Source organism: Staurois parvus, unplaced genomic scaffold, assembly GCF_062004578.1.
Source record: "Staurois parvus isolate SC_StPar_1 unplaced genomic scaffold, SC_StPar_1.0 ptg000971l, whole genome shotgun sequence".
Lineage (NCBI taxonomy): Eukaryota > Metazoa > Chordata > Amphibia > Anura > Ranidae > Staurois > Staurois parvus.
The window spans coordinates 847,830-864,091 of record NW_028318767.1 but is presented as its reverse complement, the minus strand read 5'-3'; the positions used below and the strand labels follow the sequence as shown (position 1 = coordinate 864,091).

General features: G+C 44.1%; 1 protein-coding gene across 1 annotated transcript in view; it reads left to right on the top strand.

Annotated features, from left to right (window-relative positions):
* Positions 1-16,262, top strand: part of BRCA1 (BRCA1 DNA repair associated) — a 265,311-nt gene that overhangs the window by 61,428 nt on the left and 187,621 nt on the right. Inside the window, exon 5 of the mRNA XM_089657153.1 lies at positions 9,687-9,988. Within this exon, the coding sequence (XP_089513279.1) occupies positions 9,687-9,988 (302 nt within the window). The remainder of the gene's footprint in view (positions 1-9,686; positions 9,989-16,262) is intronic.

The window sequence follows — 16,262 nt, the reverse complement described above, 5'->3', positions numbered from 1 at the left end:
CCAATTTTTTCCTCACATCAGAAATACTGGTCCTTTACTTGCTGTAGTGGACCAGCACTTTCAGTTTGTGGTCCTACTATTTGGGCTGGCCTCAGCTCCTCTGATGTTCACAAAAGTGTTAGCTCCAGTGCTGGGCTTGTTAAGGGTTCAAGGGATATGCATGCTGGGGTATCCCAATGACCTGTTGCTCAGAGAATGGACAGTGCTTTGGTTAAGGCAAAAAGTGTCCCTCACTGTTCGTACAGAGGTCTGGGTTTCCAGTGGGCGGAAACCAGCATTGGAAATGCCGTAGGGCCTGGGGTATCCAGACCTCATCTTCGACACTGTCCTGGCAAAGATGTTTATTGCCTCTGGAAAAGAGCCCAGTACACTTTGGGAGTAGAACTGGTGGTTGGATCCTCGGAAGTTGCAGACAGAAAAGTTGATTCAGCCTTGTGCCTAGAAGGTGGTAACTATAGATGCCAGTTTGACAGGATGGGAAGCTGTGATGGGATCCCTTTCAGTTCAGGGGACAAAGCCTCCTCGGGAAAGGGTTTTACCCATCAACATTCTGGAGTTGCAAGCAGTCTGCCTCACTTTGCTTCACTGGATGAGGCGGCTGCAGAGCCTTCCAGTCTGACAGTGCCATGGCATCAAGGAGGCGGCAGGAGTTGGCTGCCCATATGGAAGCAGATCCCATTTCTGGAATTGGCAGAACATCGTGTTCCAGCCCTGTCCACAGTACATATCCCAGGAGATGAAAATTGTCAGTCACCAGTGGTTAATGCTGGGGGAATGATCGCCCCATTCTGAGGTGTTAAGAGTGATTTGTCAATGCAAAACTGGAAAAGTTTGTGTCCGTGACCAGAGGCTTGCAGTAGACGCCCAAGTAACATCATGGGACCATTTCTCCCTAATTAATGCTTTTTCTCTGGCTCAGCTTTTTCTGCATCCGTTGCATAAGATTTGAGAGGAAAGAACACTAGTAATTCTGGTTGTACCAGCCTGGCCCAGAAAAACATGGTATGCAGACATCATAAACTTGGCAGTGGGTGGTCCTTGGCGGCTGCTGCTGACTCAACCGGACCTTCTGTCTTAGGGTCCAATATTGCATCTTGCTTTACAGTCACTGGATTTGATGGCTTGGTTATTGAGGCCAGGTGCTAAAGGATTGAGGGGTACTGTGGTTATTTCTACATTATTGAAAGCCATCTTCTAGGAAGATCTACCATGGACCTGATGGTCTTGTGTGACCTGGTATGAGGCTAGAAAGTTTCATCCCCGTAAATATGTGATTGGTTGTGTTTTGGATTTTCTCCAGTCAGATGTGGAACTGGAGAAAAGTACCATTAAAGGCCAGGTATCGGCCGAAGTGTTTTCTTTCCAGAGACCAATTGCTTCCCATTCATTAGTATGCACGTTTATTCAGGGGATACCACGTACTGTATGGTTCTACCTGTAGGTCACCCTTGTGTCTGTAAAACAAAAAAGACCAAATTTCAAATCGCACAGAGTTAATCTCTTGAGCCAATTCATGAGATTCCTTTGGTCCTTTTGATATGGATGTTTGGGGGGCTGCTATCACGTTGTTTTGAATTTTCACCTTGATCACGACATTGTCTTACCTTAATTTTTTTTCCCAGTCCTCAACCACCAGGAGAAAAACTCCTGCATACATTAGATGTAGTTCAGTCTGTCAGCATGTATTTAAAAATGTCTGCGGCAATCAAGCAGTTGGATTCATTATTTGTCTTTCTTGAAGCATCTAGGAAAGGCCAGGTGACTACTAAGTTGACCATTTCATGATGGATTCATCATTTTATTGGCAAAGCCTGTGGCTTGAAGGGGGTGGTTTCCATTTTTTCAAGTATGGGCATACTCTACCAGAAGTGTAGGAGCTTCCTGCGCTATCTGTCATCAGGGGCTCAGGTTTGAAAGGCTGCAACCTGGTCGTTTGTACACACTTTTACAAGGTTTTACCAGGTGGATGTAAAGGCTGCCAAGGATTCTGTTTTTGGCTGCAGTGTTTTGTGGGTATACAGTAGGTCTTTGGCCTGACAATCCATTTGTTGCAGTATATCAAGGGTTACAGAGACCCTTCTTCTGTTTTTGGGGGTTCATTGCTTGCTACTAAACTGAGTAGCTTCCTGAGTGGGAGGGGCTATATAGGGGAACTTCCTGTTTGTTTTTTTTCTGCCTACATATAGTGGTGCATAACCCAGGTAGTCATGATTTATAGCCTGCTCCGTGTTACGTGATGTACTCCCAAGAAATGAAGTCACGGAGCTGGTCTTTCCCCCCCTCCCCATCCTACAGGTTTTCTGTCTGCCACCCCCCACCCCTCAGCAGCCCCTCACTCTTCTGTCCTGTCCATGCTGAGACTTCTAGTCCTCATTGTCCCTAATACAGTCACCCCCCAGTGGCCCCTCACCCTCCTGTTGCCGGCAATCTGGCCCCCTGCCAAGGGAGCATCCTGCTTCCCTGGCCGATCACCAAAAGTCTGCCCCCCTGCTGTGGGAATCCATATGCAGGCTCCCTCCTGTCACCCCCCTCCCGTCCCCTCGTGCATGTCTTCCCGTGCCCGACAGGCATAAAGGCTGCGTTCCCTGTGCGGGTCCAGAGATGCAGAGGGTGGGGCCCATTGCCATGGTAACCTGACGCTAAGTCTTGGATTGCAACGGCAACGCACCCGGCTCTGTACTTAAGACAGAGCAGGGCGCTGGTCCGGGGTGTTCTCCTGGCTGCTGTGAATGAGTGAGGTCTGAGCTCCGTGCCAGCCTCCTCATTGCTCCAATCCCTCTCCTCTCCTTTCACTGGCTCCCCTGCCTGCCAGTCTGCTGCTGGATCCCTCCCCTGTGTGTGGTTAACTCTCTGCTGCCTGGAGCTCCTCACTGTGGATGAACCCTTTGCTGCTCATGAGCCTGCTGCCTGGATCTCTCCCCTGTGAGGACTTAACCTTTTGCTGCCTGTGAGGACTTAACCCTTTGCTGCCCGTGAGCCTGGCGGACTTAACCCTTTGCTGCCCGTGAGCCTGGCGGACTTAACCCTTTGCTGCCCGTGAGCCTGGCGGACTTAACCCTTTGTTGCCCATGCGGACTTAACCCTTTGTTGCCCGTGAGCCTGTGCGGACTTAACCCTTTGCTGCCCGTGATTCTGTGCGGACTAAACCCTTTGCTGCCCGTGATTCTGTGCGGACTAAACCCTTTGCTGCCCGTGAGCCTGTGCCGACTTAACCCTTTGTTACTCGTGAGCCTGTGCATACTTAACCCTTTGTTGCCCATGAGCCTGGCGGACTTAACCCTTTGCTGCCTGGAGCTGCCAGTGTGGTTTGACCCTGTGTTGCCTGCGTGGACGGTAACCCTCCGTGTCAGGCTCCCTGCATCCAGTAAGTGGACTAACCCCGTAACGCCCGAAAGACTTAGCCCAACTCTCCCCAGGAACCCCAATTCTCATGAAACCTCCACCCCACTGCCCTACTGAACCCTGTGGACTATTGGCCCCCTGGTGTTCCATATTGCCTTCCATAGAACTGTGTTGCTGTGTCTGGTGTTGATTTGTGGACTAACGGATCTATTGTCTGTACCCCGAAAACATTCCCAACGTCTGGTTCCGTGCAATCTGTCTCCATGTGCTCTCTCTCTGCTCTCCTGGTACTTGACAACTGGTTGGCAGCAGCGGGACGAGAACACTCGAGATGGCGGATGAGAGTCTGTATACGATGGAAGCGGAGGCCCCGGAATATCGACAATGGACGGCAACCAGCTTACAAGAAAAGGCCAGCACTTTGGGCCTCAACTACAAGGGACTTAACAAAGATCAATTGGTCCAGATGCTGGAGGAAGCCAGCCAACGATGACGGGAAGAGTCGGGCACAGACAAGGGTCCAAGCAGTCTTGAGGGAAGACAGACCAGAGCTTCAAAGCACAAGCGGAAAGAGCCCTTGGGTCATCTGGTACGAGGAAGAGATGGATACTAGGGGAGGATACTGTCACGAACGCGGGATCACTGGCATGAACACGGGATCGCTGCCACCAATATGTGACGATCCCACGATCGCTGTCACCAATATGTGACGAACGCGGCGTCAGACCCCAGTCCTTCTCACCAAACTCGTGACCAAAGCACTATCCAATCTAAAACCGCGATGTCACGTGCGTAACAATGCCACACTCCCCGCACAACGATTTTCCAGCTAATTGGACCACAGTCGATGCACCGGCAGCCTGAATGCGATTGTTACTGGGTCAAGTTAATTACGTAATTAACCCTTCACACTGCCACCTCCTTTTTGTACAGAGAAAGAGGAAACTCAGCGATATCCGCTATAACACAATAATGGTTGAGATAATCGTCTGTATAAAACGGTCACCGCAGGGCGGTTATACAGAGGGTTAAACAAACACAGTAGCGTCTCTTTAAGAGGCAGGAATTCGTAAATTGCAATTAAGAGCTATAGAAACAGTTCAACACTTTCAGAAGGAAAGATTTATTACCAAAAGGTCAAACGGGTGCAATAAAAATATTTACAGAAAAAGATGTAACTAAGATATACAGTGGGGATCGAACGTTTGGGCACCCCAGATAAAAATTTGTATTAATGTGCATAAAGAAGCCAAGGAAAGATGGAAAAATCTCCAAAAGGCATCAAATTACAGATTAGACATTCTTATAATATGTCAACAAAAGTTAGATTTTATTTCCATCATTTACACTTTCAAAATAACAGAAAACAAAAAAATGGCGTCTGCAAAAGTTTGGGCACCCTGCAGAATTTATAGCATGCACTGCCCCCTTTGCCAAGCTGAGACCTGCCAGTGTCATGGATTGTTCTCAATCATCGTCTGGGAAGACCATATGATGTCAATCTCAAAGGTTTTAAATGCCCAGACTCATCTGACCTTGCTCCAACAATCAGCACCATGGGTTCTTCTAAGCAGTTGTCTAGAAAACTGAAACTGAAAATAGTTGACGCTCACAAAGCTGGAGAAGGCTATAAGAAGATAGCAAAGCATTTTCAGATGTCAATATCCTCTGTTCGGAATGTAATTAAGAAATGGCAGTCATAAGGAACAGTGGAAGTTAAAGCAAGATCTGGAAGACCAAGAAAAATATCAGACAGAACAGCTTGCAGGATTGTGAGAAAAGCAATGCAAAACCCACGTTTGACTGCACGATCCCTCCAGAAAGATCTGGCAGACACTGGACTTGTGGTACACTATTCCACTATAAAGAGATACTTGTACAAATATGGTCTTCATGGAAGAGTCATCAGAAGAAAACCTCTTCTACGTCCTCACCACAAAAATCATTGTTTGAACTTTGCAAATGAACATATAGACAAGCCTGATGCATTTTGGAAACAAGTTCTGTGGACCGATGAGGTTAAAATTGAACTTTTTGGCCGGAATGAGCAAAGGTACGTTTGGAGAAGAAGGGGCACAAAATTTAATGAAAAGAACCTCTGTCTAACTATTAAGCATGGGGTTGGATCAATCATGCTTTGGGGTTGTGTTGCAGCCAGTGGCACAGGGAACATCTCACGAGTAGAAGGAAAAATGGATTCAATAAAATTTCAGCAAATTTTGGATGGTAACTTGATGCCATCTGTGAAAAAGCTGAAGTTAAAGAGAGGATGGCTTCTACAAATGGATATTGATCCTAAACACACCTCGAAATCCACGGGGGATTACATCAAGAGGCGTAAACCGAAGGTTTTGCCATGGCCTTCACAATCTCCTGACCTCAACATAATTGAAAATCTATGGATAGACCTTAAAAGAGCAGTGCTTGACAGACAGCCCAGAAATCTCAAAGAACTGGAAGACTTTTGTAAGGAAGAATGGGCAAAGATACCTCAAACAAGAATTGAAGACTCTTGGCTGGCTACAAAAAGCGTTTACAAGCTGTGATACTTGCCAAAGGGGGCAGTGCATGCTATAAATTCTGCAGGGTGCCCAAACTTTTGCAGACGCCATTTTTTTGTTTTCTGTTATTTTGAAAGTGTAAATGATGGAAATAAAATCTAACTTTTGTTGACATATTATAAGAATGTCTAATCTGTAATTTGATGCCTTTTGGAGATTTTTCCATCTTTCCTTGGCTTCTTTATGCACATTAATACAAATTTTTATCTGGGGTGCCCAAACTTTCGATCCCCACTGTATGTGTGTGTATATATATATATATATATATATATATATATATATGTGACGATCCCACGATCGCTGTCACCAATATGTGATGAACGTGGCGTCAGACCCCAGCCTTACTCACCAAACTCCTGACCGAAGGATTAGCCAATCTAAAACCGCGATGTCACGTGCATAACAATGCCACACTCAGCTGCACCCTACAGAACGATTTTCCAGCTAATTGGACCACAATCGATGCACCGGCAGCCTGAATGCGATTGTTACTGGGTCAGGTTAATTACGCAATTAACCCTTCACTCTGCACCACCTCCTTTTTGTACAGAGAAAGGAAAATCAGCGATACCAGCTATAACACTATAATGTATAAAACTGTCACCGCAGGGCGGTTATACACAATACACAATAGTGTCTCTTTTAGAGGCAGGAATTTGTAAATTGCAATTAAGAGCTATAGAAACAGTTCAACACTTTCAGAAGGAAAGATTTATTACTAAAAGGTCGAACGGGTGCAATACAAAATATTTACAGAAAAAGATGCAACTAAGAGATAGATAGATAGATAGATAGATAGATAGATAGATAGATATATATATATATATATATATATATATATATATATATATATATATATATATATATATATATATACAGAGACCAACAGCACAGCAAAGAGATATCCGAGAGAGGTGAAAGGGTTAAGGTACTTGCCAAAGTCCTGGGTTAGCAGATCCAAGTTTCAGAGCGAAAGGGCACGGGTCTCCCCAGGTGGTACTGATGCTAAAATGGGAGACGTCTTCAACTTCGCTCTCTTAGGCCTGACAGTCCATTTTGTTGTTCCCCAGCAGGGGGTGTCCCTGAAATCAAGGACCAATACCCCGTTTAGGATGTGGAGGTCTGGGAGGATACCTCAACTAGATCCAAAATCTCTCATAACTCATATTTTGGCCCATAACTTTCCATCTGCACAAGTGACATTCCACCCGCGGGTAGATTATTATGCAGACATAGGGGAAAAATGGATTTTAACAAAGGTTATCTGGTCGTTTTCCTTGGAATGTTCTTTGAACTCTGGGAAAGCTTGCCTTATCTTATACGAGGTGTTAAATTGCACAGGTTCTTTGGACAGCTAGGCCCCTGCTCCCTTGGGGGTCCTATAGCTCATAGCCCCCTGCTGACCTGTGACACTTTTAACACACGCGGACACTCACTCTGCCATATGTCACTGTGCCTCTCGGAGAGGGAGGGGGGGAAGAATGAGGGAATAACATGGATACTCTTAACAAAATGGAGGCTGCGTCCTTCACTGTGTGTACGCTGGTTACAGATGCCACCACAGAAAGGAAGCTGGCGGCCATTGAAAATGCGCAAAAGAGACAGAGTGGGAAGCTGTAAAGAACCAAGCAGCACCCCCTATACCTGTCCATGTGGCATGGGAGGCCCAGAGAATATCTAGGAAGGACTTTAAGCCCTACCAAGAGCACACGAGATGTGGAAGGGTTCTTCCAGGACTTTGAATACTAATGCGAACTACTGGAGGTCCCACCCACAGACTGGACTCGCCATGTGGTAGGGCTGTTTGACGGAGGGGCTGCTGAGGCCTACCGAATGATGTACCCTCTCAAGAAACGGAACAATGAGGAGATAAAAAGGGCCGTATTGGACTACTACGCTGTGTCATCGGAGTCATATTGGGCCCAGTTCCGGACTACCCCCTGCCTCCCAGAGGCCTCCTTCAAAATGTTTGCACACAAGTTGTCGGTATCCTGTTACCAGTGGCTGGAAGGGGAGAAGGCAACCTCCCATGAGCAGATCATCCAGGCCATCCTGAAGGAACAGTTCCTTTTCAAGTGCCCCCCCCCCTCGAGCTCCGACAGTGGGTGCGTGAGCGGAAACCTGCCACCCTCGAAAAAGCTGCAGCCTTAGTGGATGAGGCTCTCCTCATTAACTCACAATGGAAGAAGCCTGCTGCCGAGGCACCCCAAGCGGCCAGGATGCCCAATCCTGCACCAGTGCCCTACACACCTCCCCATTGCCAGATGGCCCCACAAACAGTGCCAGTGCCACGGCCCCTACTCCCACCTCGTTCAGCCACCTCGCAGCGGGGCCCCAGATTGGCCTTGGGTGGTTTTTTGGCTGTGGACATACTGGTCACCACCAGGCCAGCTGCCCCGCCAAGAAACAGACTCTCGGGCCTAGCTTGCTCCAGCCGGTACACTATGTGGATCTGTACCAGGCACCCGAGGACTTACCACCTCCCCCTTCAGACTGGGATCTCGCTCCAACGGACAAGCGCAGCACCAATTTTGTTATAATTTTGATCCCATTCTATCCAGGTGTATAGCCAGGTGTCAGCGGCAACCCATTCCTAGAACAATAGTTTATTCAGGGTAGCGCAGGTGGTTCTCCATTGTTGTGTTTTTTTTTTATCAGACTTTAGAGCCCCTACCCAGAGCCTCCAAGAAAAACACTTGCAAGAGGTCACTGTGGATGGACAAAAGGCGGTGGGATTCCGAGACTCAGGGGCCTTCCTCACCATTGTGGACCCCCGAGTGGTGCACCCTGACGCTTTACAGCCTGGCCCTGGGATAGTGATCCAACTAACAGGGGGCACCAAACGCTTCATCCCTCGTGCTACTGTTAATCTGGACTATGGCTTGTTGCCCAGGAGCCTGTGTGGACTTAACGCTTTGTTGCCTGTGAGCCTGGCGGACTTAACCCTTTGCTGCCTGTGTGGGTTGACCCTGTGTTGCCTGTGTGGACTGTAACCCTCCGTGTTCGGCTCCCTGCATCCAGTAAGTGGACTAACCCCATGCCGCCCGAAAGACTTAGCCCAACTCTCCCCAGGAACCCCAATTCTCATGAAACCTCCACCCCATTGCCCTACTGAACCCTGTGGACTATTGGCCCCCTGGTGTTCCATATTGCCTTCCAGAGAACTTTACTGTTTTGCTGTGTCTGGTGTTGATCTGTGGACTAACGGATCTATTGTCTGTACCCTGAAAACCTCCCCAATAAACGCCCGCACGTCGAGTTCCGTGCAATCTGTCTCCATGTGCTCTCTGCTCTCCTGGTACTTGAGAACAGGCAAGTACAAAAATCCATCTTTGTTTTCTTCAGGTTCTTTTTATGTGCAAATTAATGACAGTGCTTATCATGAGCTAATCTAACGCTGGATTTGACAGCTTTTAAAATCAGTAAGACAAGGCCCCATTATAAGCTAAAAAAAAAAAAAAGCTGGTAAAAGAGCTGTTCCCTTATACTGTATGATTTTCATCTGTGTATTTAGCACTTTGCTCGGAGTTCAGCTTTAATGAATACATTTAGGATGTGGAAATTCAATTTGGTTCCCATATACTGTTAAAAGGCCTTTTATTATTATTGTAATAATTAACTCTCTTACAGCTTTTCTTTATAAAAAATATTTCAGTTTCTGTCACAGGCCTGTTCAGCAGGAAATTCAGATGTTTTTATCAAATGATATCTTCTGTACATAGCTAAATCTCAAATTTGCAAGACTTGTCTAATTATTTGTTTTTTTATTTTACTGTAATATAGATACTAGTAAACCCCCAGCAGCTAGTCTAAACCAAGCTACAGCCTCCCCAAGGAGAAGCCTGCGAAGTACAACTCAGAGTAATGGAGCAATGAACAGAATTTCCACTCACAGCAGGGACTCTTTGGAGGCTAAACAGCAGTCTCAACAGCAGACAAATATTACTGGTATTAAAAGAAGCTCCTCTCCTATATTCACATCACCTACAAGAAGTAGAAGGGGTTCGGCATCAAGCAAGATTCCTGTATTACCTAATAGAAGAAACTTTTCCATTGTGGCATCGGGCCTTAGTCAGAGTGAACTGGTAAGTCAACTTTCTGCATGCTTTGACGTTTTGGAAGTAACAGTGATATAAACTGTCACTGACCTTGGTCTACAATTTTTGTCCTCCTTCATTAAACTTTTCACAAAGGATTTGTACTTCTCCACTCTTGTTATTCACACAGCTCTCCCACACTACAGTTTAATGGAGGTCACACCTTCACCAATTCACCTATTTTTGGTTCTTTGGTCGCCTGCCTCCTGATTGGATAAATAATATGTAGTGTTAGGCTCATTAATTTTCCAGTAAACAGGTCATGAAGATACAGTAGCTCTAAAACTGTAACAGAAAATAATGGTGTCATCTTCCTATTCAGTGTGGCTGGCTATCTTAATCACGTAGCTGGCAGTAGAGAATTTCACATCTCATGACATGAAGGTCTAGTGTGTATGTTTTAACAAGTTATTAAGTTCTATTGGAAAGAACATCTGAGCCCAGCTTTTGAAACTGTAACTTTAATTAAACATCTGAGACATGAGGTCTTTCACAGGTGCCTGTGGCAGATAGATATTGTATGTAGGTGTACAGTATCTCACAGAAGTGAGTACACCCCTCACGTTTTTGTAAATATTTTATTATATCTTTTCATGTGACAACACTGAAGAAATGACACTTTGCTACAATGTAAAGTAGTGAGTGTACAGCTTGCATAACAGTGAAAATGTGCTGTCCCCTCAAAATAACTCAACACACAGACATTAATATCTAAACTGCTAGCAACAAAAGTGAGTACACTTCTAAGTTAAAATGTCCAAATTGGGCCCAAGGTGTCAATATTGTGTGTGGCCACCTTTATTTTCCAGCACTGCCTTAACCCTCTTGGGCATGAAGTTCACCAGAGCTTCACAGGTTACCTCTGGAGTGTCCTCTTCCACGCCTCCATGACTGTATCACAGAGCTGGTGTATGTTAGAGACCTTGCACTCCTCCATCTTCCATTTGAAGATGAGGCCCCACAGATGCTCAATAGGGTTTAGGTCTGGAGACATGCTTGGCCTGTCCATCACCTTTACCCTCAACTTCTTTAGCAAGGCAGTGGTCGTCTTGGAGTATTGTTTGGGGTTATATTGGAATGCTGCCCTGCGGCCCAGTCTCCGCAGGGAGCGGATCAGTATATCACAGTACATGTTGGCATTCATGGTTCCCTCAATGAACTGTAGCTCTCCAGTGCCGGCAGCATTCATGCAGCCCCACCACCATGCTTGACTGTAGGCAAGATACGCTTGTCTTTGTACTCCTCACCTGGTTGCCGCCACACACTCTTGACACCATCTGAACCAAATTATTATACAGGATTTATTATAACTTTATCTTGATCTCATCAAACCACAGGACATGGTTCCAGTAATCCATGTCCTAAGTCTGCTTGTCTTCAGCAAACTGTTTGCGGCCTCTCTTGTGCATTATCTTTAGAATAGGCTTCCTTCTGGGTGACAGCCTTTCAGACCAATTTGATGCAGTGTGCAGCGTATGGTCTGAGCACTGACAGGCTGACCCCCCACCCCTTCAACCTCTGCAGCAATGCTGGCAGCACTCATATGTCTATTTTCTAGAGACAACCTCTGGATATGACGCAGAGCACGTGCACTCAGCTTCTTTGGTTGACCATGGCGAGGCCTGTTCTGAGTGGAACCTGTCCTGTTAAACCGCTGTATGGTCTTGGCCACCGTGATGCATCTCAGTTTCACAGTCTTGGCAATCTTCTTATAGCCTAGGTCATCATTATGTAGAGCAACGATTCTTTTTTTTTTTGATCCTCAGAGAGTTCTTTGCCATGAGGTGCCATGTTGAACTTCCAGTGTCCAGTATGAAAGTGTGAGAGTGATAATACCAAATTTAACACACCTGCTCCCCATTCACACCTGAGACCTTGTAACACTGAGTCACATGACACCGGGGAGGGAAAGTGGCTAATTGGGCCCAATTTGGACATTTTCACTTAGAAGTGTACTCACTTTTGTTAGCGGTTTAGACATTAATGGATGTTTGTTGAGTTAATTTGAGGGGACAGCAAATTTACACTGTTGTACAAGCTGTACACTCACTACTTTACATTGTAGCAAAGTGTCATTTCTTCAGTTTTGTCACATGAAAAGATGTAATAAAATATTTAGAAAAATGTGAGGGGTGTACTCACTTCTGTGAGATACTGTATGTACAGTGGTTTAATTTTATCATATATAAAATACTAACTCAGAAAGTGGCAATTGTAAATGGAGGTCCTGAAAATTTGATCAATACAAGATCAGAGAGCAGATTTGTGCTTCAGTTCAGAATGTTTAACCCATTGCAAAAAACATGCTGGAATTGTTATTGCCATATGTTCATATTTATCTTTTCTGGAGTATTTTTCTTAACCAACTCAGCATTGGACTGCTTTACCCCTTCCTGCCAGGCCATTTTTTCAGTTTTCAGAGCTGTCATACTTTGACAATTTCTCAGACATGGTACATGTATCCAAATGAAACTAATATCTTTTGTAGATCGATCTTTCTTTTGGTGCTATTTAATCACTACTTTTTTTTATTTTTTGCTATATAAATGAAGAAAGATTTAGAATTTTGAAAAAAAAATTGTTTCTTAGATTCTCTCATGAAATTTTGTAAATAAATAAGCCTTATTGACAAATTAAGGCCAAGTCTACAAACTATGGTGTGTGTGTATATAATATGTATGGCTTTGTCCATTTTTTTTAGCACTCTTTTGTATGGTGATTTTTCAACCATAAACGTTTTTTCTTTTATTTATTTATATATATATATATATATATATATATATATATATATATATATATATATATATATATATAATGTATGTACATACATACATACACACACTGGTCAGCATAAATGAGTACACCCCAACAGATTTGTCATTAAACCTTTACTTTCCTTTCAGAATCAACATTTTGTATGGGACACTATAGTACAAAATACTCCCACAAATGCAGGGCATTGATTGCAGACAAGATTTGCTAATTTACACACACAAAAAACATATTTTTGTATTTTTTCGAACAATTCTTTCACAACCATGTTGCAAAAATGAATACACCCCGATGAAAGTTTTAGGAGCAAAGCTAAATTTTAGTCAACAAAATCCTAATTAACAAGAATTCAACTACAGGTGAGTCTATTTATTCATTAAGCAGGTATCCGATAGACCGTTGATTATAAAAGGGCGTTACTTAAAGAAAACCACTTCCCATTTCATGCTGTCAGCAATGGCACTATATGGAAGAGAAATGTCACAAGGCCTGAGAAAGAATATAATTTCTTTACACAAGAAAGGAGAAGGCTACAAGAATTCCAGCAAAGCTTTACTTATCAGTCAAAATACTGTAGCAGAAGTGATACAAAAATTTAACAAAGAAGAACTGCAACCATCTCACAGAGACGTTCAAGCCATCCGCAGATGTTAACACCTTGACAAGAACGTCTTCTGATGAGAAAGGTTGAAGAAAATCGCCATGTAAGTTAGTAGAAAACCAAACTGGGGTGATTGTTTTCATTGACACAATATGGCGTACACTGCAGAGAAATGGCGTGCATGGGTGTCGTCCACGCAGGAAGCCACTCCTAAAGCCCATGCACAAAAAAGCCTGCCTAGAATTTGCCAGGGTCCATGGTGAAAAAAAGAAGACTACTGGGAGTCTGTACTCTGGAGTGGAGTGATAAGACCAAGGTAAAGGTTTTTGGAACTGATGGCTTCAGAACTATGGTGTCGCAAAGGTGAGGAGTACAAAGAAAAATGCATGGTGCCTACAGTGAAACATGGGTGGTGGCAGTGTCCTTGTCTGGAGCTGCATGAGTGCTGCTGGTGTCAGGGACTTGCATTTCATTTATATTATCATGAATTCACAGATATACTGCTCTATATTGAAAGAGAAGATGCTACCATCATTCCGTGCCCTTGGTCGTCGTGCACTTTTCCAACATGACAGTGATCCAAAACACATATCTAAGTCCACTGTTGCATTTCTGAAGAACGGGGTGAAAGTAATTCAGTGGCCAAGTATGTCTCCTGATGTGAACCCAATCGAACACCTATGGGGGAATTCTGAAGAGACAAGTTGAGCATCACTCTCCATCCAACATCCCGACTCTAAAAGAGGTCGTTCTTGAAGAATAGAAAAAGAATAGATGTTGCAATATGTCGCCAACTTGTTCATTCCATGCCTAGGAGACTTGGAGCTGTCCTTACAAATCATGGAGGTCATACAAAATACTAGATGTAGTAGTTTTTGTTTTGGGGTGTATTCATTTTTGCATCAACTAATTTGGATAAAACTGAACATTTTGTAATCTAAGTTATATATCTAACCTTACTGTCATGTAATGAGCTAAACTAATGTTCTATACAACTCAGTTTTGTAAAAAAAAAAATTGGAAATTGTTCTTGTGTCTATTGAGAGATTGATTAAAATCTTACTTTTCAAAATGGGTGTACTCATTCATGCTGAGCAGTGTGTGTGTGTGTGTACAGTGAAGGAAATAAGTATTGATCCCCTGCTGATTTTAAATGTTTGCCCACTCACAATGAAATAATCAGTCTAAAAATCGAATGGTAGGTGTATTGTAACACTGAGAGACAGAATAGCAACAAAAAAATCAAAATAAATGCATGTCTAACAAATTATGCACTGATTTGCATGTTCATGAGGTATATAAGTATTTGATCCCCTTCACAAAGTACTTGGTGGCAAATCCCTTGTTGGCAATCACAGAAGTCAGACATTTCCTGTAGTTGGCTACCAGGTTTGCACACATCTCAGGAGGGATTTGGCCCACTCCTCTTGACGGATCCTCTCCAAGTCATTAAGGTTTGGTGGCTTACGCTTGGCAACTTGAACTTTCACCTCCCTCCACAGATTTTCAATCAGATTAAGGTCTGGAGACTAGCTAGGCCACTCCAGGACTTTAATGCGCTTCTTCTTGAGCCACTCCTTTGGCCGTGTGGTTTGGGTCATTGTCATGCTGGAACACCTATCCATGACCCATTTTCAATGCCCCGGCTGAGGGGAGAAGCTTCTCGCCCAAGATTTGATGGTACATTGCCTTGTCCATCGTCCCTTTGATGTAGTGCAGTTGTCCTGTCTCCTTAGCAGAAAAACACCCCCAATGCAGAATGTTTCCACCACCATGTTTGACAGTTGGGATGGTGTTCTTGGGGTCATAGGCAGCCGTCCTCCTCCTCCAAACACGGCGAGTTGAGTTGATGCCAAAGAGCTCGATTTTGGTCTCATCTGATCACAACACTTTCAACCAGTCCTCCTCTGCATCATTCAGATGTTCACTGGCAAACTTCAGACGGGCCTGGACATATGCTTTCTTGAGCAGAGGGACCTTGCGGGCACTGCAGGATTTCAATCCTTGTCCACGTAGTGTGTTACCAATTGTTTTCTTTGTGACTGTGGTCCCAACTGCCTGGAGATCATAGACAAGATCCTCGTGTAAGCTGCTTGGTGATAGTTTGGTAGCAGAGCCCAGTCCAGGTCTACAATCTTGTCCCTGAAATCCTTGGATAGCTCTTTGGTCTTTGCCATGGTGGAGAGTTTGGAATCTGATTGTTTAATTGCTCCTGTGGACAGGTGTCTTTTATACAGGTAACAAAATGAGATTAGCAGCACTCCCTTTAAGAGACTGCTTCTAATCTCAGCTTGTTACCCGTATGAAAGACACCTGGTAGCCAGAAATCTTGCTGAATGATAGGGGATCAAATACTTATTTCCCTCATGAAAATGCAAATCAGTGCATAATTTGTTAGACATGCATTTCTTTGTGAGTGGGCATTTAAAATCAGCAGGGGATCAAATACTTATTTCCTTCACTGTGTGTGTATGTGTATATATGTATATATGTATGTATATATATATATACAGTGGGGATCGAAAGTTTGGGCACCCCAGCTAAAAATTTGTATTAATGTGCATAAAGAAGCCAAGGAAAGATGGAAAAATCTCCAAAAGGCATCAAATTACAGATTAGACATTCTTATAATATGTCAACAAAAGTTAGATTTTATTTCCATCATTTACACTTTCAAAGTAACAGAAAACAAAAAAATGGCGTCTGCAAAAGTTTGGGCACCCTGCAGAGTTAATATCTTGTACTGCCCCCTTTGGCAAGTATCACAGCTTGTAAACGCTTTTTGTAGCCAGCCAAGAGTCTTTCAATTCTTGTTTGAGGTATCTTTGCCCATTCTTCCTTACAAAAGTCTTCCAGTTCTTTGAGATTTCTGGCCTGTCTGTCACGCAC